General features: G+C 35.0%; 1 protein-coding gene across 3 annotated transcripts in view; it reads right to left on the reverse strand.

Moving 5' to 3' along the window:
* LOC145284792 (uncharacterized) overlaps nt 1-11659 on the reverse strand; it is a 327627-nt gene that overhangs the window by 151313 nt on the left and 164655 nt on the right. For 2 of the 3 annotated variants that reach the window (XM_080133757.1, XM_080133758.1), the window contains one exon: nt 456-497. The exons of the other annotated variant lie outside the window; for it this stretch is intronic. In XM_080133757.1, coding sequence (XP_079989883.1) covers nt 456-497 — 42 coding nt within the window. The remainder of the gene's footprint in view (nt 1-455; nt 498-11659) is intronic. 3 annotated transcript variants of the gene reach the window in all.

Here is an 11659-nt window from a genome sequence, read left to right on the forward strand (position 1 = left end):
ACAATAATAAATCGATCCGAGATAAGAAAAAGCCTTAGTATCAGCAGATATAGATGCCATTCAGACGCAAAGAAATAACAAATTCACGAATGAACAAGCGATACGCAGTGGAAAGTTTGAAATTAAATCATCGCCAGGGTCAATATTATTTTATAAACCCCGCTTTCCGGAAGTTAGACACAAGACCATGTAATGAGTCGATAAAAAGTGTTCTATGAAACTGGATTCGAACTTGGCAGACCCAGGTTTTAATCGTGTCATCCATCAGTTAGTCACCGTCATAATCAATATTATTCAGAAAAAATGATTCTGATGTAAAAATAATTGTCATTCTCAGCTTATTATAGTATAACCCCGAGATACGACATTAAAAATTAGTAAAAAAAAAAGTACAGTAATACACGTTTATATAATCAAATAAAATTATAAATGACACCGTAAGGCGGGGCAAATACCGTAATTGGGGTCCGATAAAACATCGTAATCCACTTCGTAACCTGAAAATAAATAAATAAAATGTATCCTAGAGTCAACGTATCCTGGGGTTCTACTGTATTTAAATAAACGAAACAAAGCTATGTCTTTTTTTTAATTCAAAATTGTAGCAATATAATAGGTTTTTTTACAACAATAAATATTATATGTACGGCATAATCACGTGAATGCATCGGTTCTTGTTAGATCACCGAAGTTAAGCAACAGTCAGTACTAGATGGGTGGCTAAGTTGGGAATTCTAGGCGCTGTATATGGGAGGATGTCGAAACCTCGCTGCTATGGTCGTCATCACCCCTGATATAGGGATATCCATGCGACTGGGGACCGCTTGTGAATTTCATACTCCCAAAAGGAGGAAGCCGGTTACACATGCATCAGATCAGTGACCTTTCCAATAAATAGTCTGCATTATCAGAGTAAAGTAATTATCAGTTAAATTTTCAAATCGATGAACGGAATATCACTTTTCGAAATGTATTTGTCTGACATTTTACTCTTAACTCGACAATATAAGATTTGAGAAGAATTTATTTTTAAAATCATGAAGGTCTGCATTGTTACTTTAGCAACAGATCTCAAATTTCTGTAAAGCTTGATATCTGTAGGATAGACATTATATAATTTGGTATATGAATAACAAAGTTATTTACCTTAATGAACAATAGTCTCCAGACTTTCTGAATGGTTAACTATATCGCTGACGTTTTAGAACTACGCAAATCAAAATTTAAAAAAAATGACTTGGACACGTTGGACAGTTTTAAATCATTAGATTTGCTTTGTAATCAAATTGGTTCTTCAAAACCCCATTCTTTAAAAAAAACTCCTGAACAAAAGGATAAGCCATCACACTATTCTCACACATTTCTATTTAAAAAAAAAACAATTCCTGAGTATTTTTAGGTTTTTCATAAGAGATCCGCGAGCTGGATTAAAGCGTTTGGCGGACGGTAGTTTGGAGATCCCTTGTTATGAATATCTAATATGTAAATAGCAATATAAAATCCTATAGCAACTAGTTCAATCCGACTAGATAAGTGCCACATCATTATTGTAACATCCGTAAAATAAGAAATCATTTATTAGTTGCGAAATGTTATCCTGATTTTCATAATTGTTGTTTCATCGCGTTACAACTATGAGGATGGGATTAACAGTCCGCAACAAATTACTTATTTCAAAGGACTTAAAAAAAAATAATACATAACACCATTCGCTACGGACTCGACTATGGAAGACCCAGGTAAGAACGAAAACTTGGATTTATAAGACCAAACAAATCTAACCTTGATCGCCCTCGCGCAGCGGATAGAGGTGTTGTGCATTTGCCGTTCCAGTGAACATTGTTTGAAGGTAGCAGTTTCAATCCTTACAAAGCACGCCAGAAAATTACTGTTCCAGATGTGCAATGTCTGTTTGTTTGTTTGTTTGTTTGTTTTGTTTTACGGCATATCAACCACTTTGGGGTCATTTAATGCCGAAAGGTTCGTTATGTTGTGTTAAATATTGGTTTGTTCTTCTTAAGGTTTTTTTTTTTTTTTTTTTTTTTTGTGGGGGGGGGGTCTTTCCTTATATTTTTGAGTATATTTTAGTTTCTTTCAGAAAATTGATAATTTTTTGGGGATCAATCTTGTTTAATATTGTTTTCAGATTTTTTTCTTGGTAATACTTTGTTCGGATTTGTTCAAGGTCAATGCAGTTTGTCAGTATATGGTGTATTGTGTAGGGTTCTTGACACGTTATACAGTTTGGTGTCTCCTCCCCTTTTAGTAGATGTGAGTGGGTGATGTGAGTGTGACCTATTCGCAGTCTGGTCATTACTACCTCTTCCTTTCTTGTTAACTTTTTGGTGTCTCTCGTTCCAATATTTGGTGTTATTTGGAATAGTTTGTTTTTGGTGCATGAGCTCCAGTTTTCTTGCCATTTTCTCTTCAAAAATGTGTTTATTTTAGTCTTTAGGTCTGTATAGGGGATTTTTCCACTTATGTGGTTTTGTTGCAGAGTTTCCTTTGCTGCCTTATCTGCTTGTTCATTCATGTATATGCCGATATGGCTTGGTATCCAGCAAAAGATAATGTTTTTTTTTTTTTTTTTTCATGGTTATGGCATCTATTTTGTTTAGCAATTTTGTAATAAGTGGGTTTGTCATTTTTTTTTCTTTTAGAGATATGAGTATTGAAAGTGAGTCAGTAAATATGATATATTTTTGATGGTCATCATTGGTTATTATATTCAGTGCCAAATCTATGGCTGTTGCTTCTGCGCTGAAAATAGAAGATTCGTTTGGGAGCCTTTTCTTTAGTTTTATTTTTTTGTGGATGGCTGCGCATCCTACTTTATCTCCATCTTTTGATCCGTCAGTGTAAATTTGTGTATATTCTTTGTATGTATTCTGGATGATAAGTAGTTCTTCATGGAAGGTTGATGGGTGGGTTTTCGTTTTGGGATATTTATTTAATTTTAATATTATGTGTGGTTGTTTGATCATCCAGGGTGGAGTTTTTGATTTGTTATATTTATGTATTTTTGTAATGTCCATTTGGGCTTCTGTGAGAAGGTTTTTTATCCGGAGGCTGTAGGGCTTGATATCTTCTTTCTTGTTGAAGAGATGTGTGTATTGTGGGTGAAGGGTACATTGATATGCAGGATTTGTTGGACTTGATACCAGCTTTAGGTAATATTGTAGCGCTAACTTCTGTCGTCTTAGAATCAGTGGAGGCTCGTGGGCCTCTATATAGAGGCTTTCTACTGGAGAGGTTCTAAATGCTCCCAAGGCTAATCTTAATCCTTGATGGTGGATTGTATTTAGTTCTTTTATGTAGGACTTCCTTGCTGCTCCATAGATGAAGCATCCATAGTCCATTTTAGATCTGATTAGAGTTTGGTATAATTTTAATAATGTGACTTTGTCTGCACCCCAATCGGTGTGTGCTAGGACTTTGATCAATTGCATTGTCTTTTGGCATTTTGCTTTTAAATATTTTATATGCGGTATAAAGTTCAATTTTTTATCAAATATAATACCTAAATATTTATGTTGGTCGGTAAGTGGGATGTTCTTGTTATCCAGTTTCAGGTTGGGGTCGTGGTGGAATTTTCGTAATTTGCAAAAGTGGATGCATTTAGTTTTTTCCTCTGAGAATGTAAATCCATTTTCTATGGCCCATTTGTTTATTTTATTCAGACAGAGTTGTAGTTTGCGTTCGGCTGTTTGTATATATTTAGATTGGTAGTATATAAGTAGGTCGTCCACGTATAGGGCATTTTCAATTCCTGGGTCTATGTTTTTTATGATATTGTTTATTTTAATGTTGAAGAGGGTGACAGACAGGATACTGCCTTGGGGGACCCCCATTTCTTGATCTTTTTGGACTGAATAAGTGTTGTCCATCCGTACTTGGAAGTTTCTATTTGTTAAGAAATTTCTGATAATTTCTGGCATTCTACCCCTAAGTCCTAGTTCATACAGGTCTTTTTGGATTCCGTATTTCCAAGCGGTGTCATACGCCTTTTGCATGTCAAAAAAAATTGCTATTAGATGTTCTTTTTTTGCAAATGCTTCTCTTATGCGTGTTTCCAGTTTTATTAAGTGATCGGTGGGGCTTCTATTTTTCCTGAAACCCGACTGGCTTTCTGTAATTAGATTTTTGCTTTCCAAGTACCAATTTAATCTTTCGTTAATCATTCTTTCAAAAGTTTTGCACAAACAACTAGTTAGTGCAATGGGTCGGTAGTTTGTTGGGTTTGTATGGTCTTTTTTTGGTTTGGGTATTGGGATTACTGTTGCCTGCTTCCAGTTTTTTGGAATGTTGTTAGTTATCCATATCTCATTGTAAATTTGTAATAAGTAGTCCAGTGATGGTTTTGGTAGTTTTTTGAGGAATTGATAATGGATCTCGTCGGGGCCGACTGCTGTATCGGGAGATTTGTTTATTGCCTCCTCTAGTTCTGCACTGTTGGATAATTGATTGTAGTTTTCTTCATTTTTTGATTTGAAGTTTATTTTTATTTTTTCTTCATTTTTCTTTATAGCTTGGAATTTTTTATTTTGGTTTTTTGATGATGAGTTCATTGAGAATTGTTCTGCTAATTTATTTGCGATATTTTGTTTGTCGGTAATCTTTGTGTTGTCGCATATAAGGTGTTTAATATGGTTCTTTGTATTTTTTCCTGCTATTTTTCTGACCATCTCCCATACTTTTTTGGGTTTTGTGTTTTGATTAATTTTTGTTACATAATCTTTCCACGAGTTCCGTTTTGATTCTTTGATAGTTTTCCGTGCTTTGGCTTTGCTGTTTTTATAGGTGTCCAAATTTTCTTTCGTTGGACTGTTTTTAAATTTCCTTAGGTTTGCACGTCTGGCTCTTATAGCTTCTTTGCATTCTTTATTGTACCAGGGTTTGTTATATTTTGTAGTAGTGGAACTTTTTGGTATGTTCTCCTCGGCTATTGTGAGTAGGGTGTTGCTGAAATATGTGATGTGTTCTAAGTCAGGATTCGCTTCAGGTATTAATCTGTATTGACATGTATTTTGGAAATTTTCCCAATTTGCCTTTTGTAAATTCCAGCGGGGTGTTTTGTCTTCTGGCTTGGGATTCTCGTTTTCTATTATGATTGGGAAGTGGTCACTTCCGCATGCATCCTTATGTGTTCTCCAGCTATAATCCATGTATATAGTTGGGTCACATAGTGTTATATCGATTGCTGATAGGGTTCCCGTTGGTGGGTGCATATATGTATTCTCTTTGTTGTTGAGTAGGCATAGATCGTTTTGGTTAATTATTTTTTCTATGGTTTGGCCTCTTTTGTTGTTTTTTTTACTGCCCCACCATATATTATGACTATTGAAGTCTCCCAACAGTAGAAAAGGTTTAGGTAGTTGTTTGATTATATTGTTTAATTCAGTTTCGTTTATTGTTTCATTTGGTGGTATATAGAGTGAGCATAGGGTTATTGTTTTGTGTAGTGTTGCAGTTATTGCAACAGCTTGCATATTTGTTTTTAAGTTCACTTTGCTGTGTGGAATGTTTTCGTTTATCAGTATTGATGATCCACCGGTGGCTTTGCATGATAATTTGTTTATGTGGTTGTATATTGAGTAGTGTTTTATGTTAATTTTGTCATTTTCTTTTAAGTGTGTTTCCTGTAGGCAAATTATTGCAGGACATAAGGATTTGATAAGTATTTGCATTTCTTCGATATTAATTTTTAATCCTCTTATGTTCCACTGTAGGATTTTGTTAGTCATGGTTTATATTTTCTTTTGGTTTTGGACTGTTGGTGTTTATGTCTACGTCCATAGTTTCGATGTTAGTTTGGGTGTTTCTTTTGGAAGTGGATGGTCTGTTTCTTGTTTCTGGTGAGAGGCTTTTTTTGGGTTTTGGTCTGGGACTTTTAGATTTACTTTGTCTTGACTGTCTTTTTTGGCTATCAGTTTCAACTAGTTCAAATTTATTTTCATTTTCAATTAATACTAATTCTGTTTTTTGTTTGTCATTTTGTTTTTGGGGGGTAGTTTTTTTGTTGTTCTGTTCTATTTCCATTTTTTCTGTTGTTGTGTGTTTATTTTTAACATCTGTTTTTGTCCTTGTTTGTGACTTGGATCTTTCACGTTTTGATAATTGAGGAGGTTTCATTTCTTTAGGGATTGATTCCTCAATATTGATGGAAGTTTTTCTGATTTCCTTTGTTTCGTTTTCTTTTATACTGGGTTGTTCGTTTCTGACTTTTATTTGGCTGTTGGAGTTTATTTTCAGTTCTGATAAAAAAGATTTTAATTCTTCAAGTATGTTCTTTAGTTCTTTTGCTAGGTTTGCAATTTCTGGAGCAAGGTTTAGTTCATTGTAGTTGTACATTTTGTTTGCTTGTTGGGTTATTGTGGCATATGAGTTTTTGGTGCGATTTGTGACTTCTTTGCGGGCTTCTTGGAAGGTTATATTTTTTTGATATTTGATTGTTATTATTTCCTTCTCTTGATTATATATTTTGCACTGTTTTGAGTGAGAGTGGTGCTCTTCTTGACAGTTTGTGCATTTGGTTTTATTTGGACAGTCTTCTTCATCGTGGTCTGGGTTTTTTTCACTGCAGTTTCCACATGTGAAGAATCTTAGACATTGGTCTTTATTATGTCCAAACTTTTGGCAGTTGTAGCATTGTAAAGGTTTTGGGATGTATTGTTCTATTTTCGTTCTTTCATAACCTATATTGATGGTCTCTGGTATTTGAGGATAATTGAATGTTAATATATAAGTGTTTGTATATATTACCTCTCCTTTTTTTTTAAATGTGATTCTTTTTACATCTGTGACCCCTTGGTTTTTTAGTTCTGTTTTGATTTCTTCTGTTGTGCAGACGGAGATTTCCTGGTTTTTTATGACTCCTTTGGAGTAGTTTAGTGTTTGGTGTGGATAAGCTTTGATGTTTGTTTCATGCAATTTTTGTAGTTGAAGTAGAGTTTTGGCCTGTTTTTTATTTAGTACTTCTACCAATATGGTACCATTCCTTAATTTTTTGACATTTTTAGGTGTTATTTTGCTTGATATTACCTTTTGGATAATGAAGGGTGACATTTTAGTTAACGGTATATTAGACGTTGCTTCTAGCACGATGAATCTTGGAAAGTTTGTATCTTCATTGTCGCTGTCAGAGTCAATTTCTGTGTGTGGTCTCTTGGATTTTTTGGTATTCATAATAATTTTTGAAAAATTCATCAGCCATGCTCCCCACCCTCCTCGGAGCCCCTTATGGGGAAGAACTATGAGGGGGTAAATCCCATTCGCCTCGGTTCTCCAGGGCTACATAGCTGGTATACTCAAACATGGGGAGGTTTCCAAGCATTCACAATATATGGTTATGCCCACCCAAGTATGGGATTTCCCTGTATTTTTATTATTCCTGATGGTTACCTTTTTCCCAGCTTGATTGACCCTTCAGCCATCGCTTATTAATTCAGTTTATTGTTTATGTTGAGTGTTAGTGTGTTTTTGTTTGGATTGTCTGAATTAGTGCTTGTCATGACCAACCGATTGATTGGATCGGGCCTATCCAACCTCCCGTCTAGCCTAGTAAGGGCCAAAGTGGTGTGTTGTAGTATCATGTTATTATTTCCTAGGCATGTTCCACTCAACCACCAGGATCCCGTTCTTAATGCATTACGGGTTGCCACCAACGGTCAACTGGTGGTCCCATTGAAGGATTTTTACCCTCTGCAGGGGGGCAGTTGGTATGTTCTATCGCCCTACCAACTAGGCAAAAAAAAAAAAAAAAAAAAAAAAAAAAAAAAAAAAAAAAAAAAAAAAAAAAAAAGGAAAAAAAAAGGTGAGGAGGTGAAGGAAAAAGAAAACGAGGGAGGGGAGGGGGAGGAGAATGTTGTTTTTGTTTTTGTTTTCGCAGAACATGACTAAGTTTTGCAAAAGGGAATAAAAAAACAAAGACATCTATGTAGGTGCGTTTCATCTCAGGAAGTCAGTAGACAGCCTGATCTGGTAGCACCAGTGCAATGTCTGAAAATAACAGTCTAATCCTTCCTAAATAAGACAGTAGATTAGATGGCCCAAACGTGGTGAGACAGAAGCTGTGGAAGGCAGTAATTACTGAGTAAAGAGACCCAACATTTTCGTCCTATCGCGGTTAGCACCCTGAAATAGGCCAGAGAATATTCGACCGAAATGGAGTGAAACAGGAACAACTATGAAGATGAGGATAAAAGTCCCTAAATAAATAATACGAATTATTAAACTGAAAAGGATTCCAATGAGATAATATATGAAGAAATTCATATAAAATGTATTTTAATGAAATTCTCTATCATACACTATTAGTTTTATTATTTTGAAATAACATTAAAAAGCTTACAAATCAGTTCCACATATAAAATGCAGAAAGGGTGGCTACAAGTTCTAGAATTTTAAATTTTCTGTAATTTTACCGTTCAAAACCATAATTTTTGTCACAAATCGCGGGGAGAGTAGATAATGTCACCATCAGCCTTTTTATGTACATCATTTGTTTTTGTTTGGTTTCTGTGTCATTCTGGACGTCTGCCAATAAATTTAATTAAGAGATGAAAATAAATACTTTTTTTTATTTTTATTTTTATTTTTTTTTACATAATTACATATTTTTCGTACGTATATTTTAGTGTGTGCGTTTGGGGTCTTAATCCGGCAGGGAAATGTGATGCGTCAAGTGTGTTAGGTATAAGTTCATGCTTGCATACCTTCTCAATTCCGGCTAACCCGCTGGCTAACCTCCTGGTGAAAAGGGAGCAGCTATGCATAAGTCTTCCCTGCCAGTACATAGCCTCTCCATCATCAACTCCTAAAGTGCCTCTAAGTTGGTCACCCAAGATAACTGGGTTCCTTGCGGCCCACGGCTAAACTTATAGGAGATTTCAGAGTAGTAGAGGACCCCAGAGGTAGTGCGTTATGACCCACGGACGTGGACATGCCCTGGCACACTACCAACCCCTACCCCACTGTCTTGTGGGTGCCCTTGGTTGGACGAAAATTAGTAGAACCAACCCCAACATCAAAAACCATTGCCTTGTGGACCTTATCACAGAAACAGGCCAAGAGATAGGCACTCTGACTTCAAATCCTACTGCTGCCTTGCAATTTTCCTTAAAAGGCTATAGAACCTTATCCAGAAAGAAAAGGCGTAATAGCGGACACGATAGGGCGACTGTTTTCTTCACTGAAAGTATTTTCGGCCAGAAGCTTCGGCCTCCTCTGCTGCCAGTCGTCGCGAGTTCGCTCCATTGGAGATTCAGAGGGCGTTTATCTGATGTGCAACAGACACTGCACCAAAACTGCGCAAGCAAGTTTGGAGCAAAGGTGGAAAGTCCTGTGGTCATGTAGTGACACACTGAGGCCCCAACTAGTCATCGTCAAGTTTGATGGACTGCATGACGAAAACATATTTTTGTACTTACATAATTACATATTTTTCATATGCCTATTTATTAATATATCAAATTATGATATAGAGCGAGAGTGTATATAAACGAATAATCCTTCAAGTTCCAATATGTCGGGTTCTTTAATTCAAATAATTTTCACACTTTCTTATTCTCTATTACTCTACTACTACTACTAATAATAATACCACTAATTATAATACTACTACTAATAATAATACCACTAATAATAATACCAATACTAATAATACTACCAATACTAATAATACTACCACTACTAATAATACTACGACTAATAATAATACTACGACTAACAATAATACTGCTACTACTAATAATAATAATGATACCCAAGATATTCACGTGCTCTTTTTTCTTAGACAGTAATAAAAAAATATCTCACAAATTCGTGTAATATTACATTCGTTGCAAGCACCGGTTTAAAACGTATTTTATGAAAACAAAGGAGATTGAATATTTCTTAATGAAATTTTTATTTTTTCTTCCTTTGAAGATTGTAATGCTGAGTATGGGGCAGCCAAACCAGGTGCCAACATTGCCCCGCTTTTTTATTGAAACCAACATAGAGCTTTTTTTAGTATCCTCGCTGTTCCCTTAAGTGCAATTGTCTGAATCTTTTGCACTTGGTTCACCAGGAATATTAGTTAGGTAGGACTTCAGGTTCTTCTTCATAAGTCCTGTGGCACCTGTGATAACTGGTATGATTGATATCCCCTTAAGATTCCAGTTTCTTTTCATATCATACATGAGACCTTGGTATTTTGGCTGTTTCTCTCTTTAATGTAAACTCTTATGATTTTTGAAATACCTTGTCTAAAATAAAAATCCTAGCTAGAAATAGTAGTCTGTGTGAAGGAATTATATCCTTTGTAAACCACGAAAATCAATCGAAAGTGACAAATCATAAACGTCTACAACACTTCTTTCGATGCATCGATGATAAGACTTGATTATCAGCGCAAGTGCTTTTTTTTATTCTTAAGCTTTCTCCTTTATAACGCTAAATTGGATCTTCTTGAACATCTGCTTAGAATTCGTTCAAAGATTCTGGTTTATAATGAGGAGTATAATGTCATTTTGCTACTGAACGGTTAACATTAAAGTAACGGTGATAAGCGTCAATCTTGTAGTTGAATGATTTATAAGGGATAACCACTTCAAGGTCAAGAGCAATTTTTCGATAAGGGCAAATAAGTGTCGATCAGACTGCAAGAGACATAATCGGTATTGCCGCAACTTGGGTAGGGTTTGAAAATACCTCTATGTTTTTTATTGCAAAAATTGAACAGATACGAAGCCGGAAATTATAGAATTTAAACTAGTAACTTTTTGGTCTCAAAAGTTATTTTTCTGTCTAGTCACTACGATTTTCAATACCCTTTTATCAGCGATGAAGAATGATTGTGTGTGGACGTCCAGAGCGATCTTTGTCGTACGAGCGTCGTTCATAAAAAAAAAACCCTTCATTTTTAAAACTTTTTGAAGAGCTACGAAAACGGAAGTGATACCATTAAAACAAACGACCTTTTGCGCTTCAGAATTTATTTTTCTGCATAGTCACCATTATTCTTAATATAATTTTGCTTGAAACTAACGTACGTCCATGACAAGAGTTGCATTGATATATTCTTACACAGTCAATATCTGCAAAAGAGATGAAACTTTCAGGTTATGAATGCATGAATTCAGTCATCATAACATTGAAATTTACAATTGGTTCTAATCCATTCAGGTGGAATAAAAATATGAAGCATGAAGTTTGGAACGCAGCTCGTAGTTATAGTTGTATAAAAAAGATGATAGTTTGCATTTGCTGAATTGTAATGTTCAACATGGCCAAATGCACACGTAAAAAAACAAACATTCAGAGAAAAACAAATATTATTAAATGACGAATCTATATAGCATAGGTTTCAGAAATACTATCGCCTGTATGTGTTATTTCTCGTTCAAATGTTACTCTAAAACTTTGGAAACGGGATGTTATTTGTATATTTTTCTACAAAAAAATTAAATGACGAATAATTAAATTTTGCAAATATCAGATTTTAAAAAAAGAGGGGAAAAGGATCAACATCCAACGGAAATTATGAAATTGTTTTTAAGGTTTTTATTTAGCACTCGACTTCAAAGAACTAAACAAAAATACAGACAAATTTTATGATATACAGTAGAACCCCGGGAAACGGCATTAAACATTAGTAACAAAATACAGTACATTATGT

The sequence above is a fragment of the Euprymna scolopes genome, chromosome 9 (assembly GCF_053919585.1).
Source record: "Euprymna scolopes isolate OS-2025 chromosome 9, ASM5391958v1, whole genome shotgun sequence".
NCBI classification, from domain to species: Eukaryota; Metazoa; Mollusca; class Cephalopoda; order Sepiida; family Sepiolidae; genus Euprymna; species Euprymna scolopes.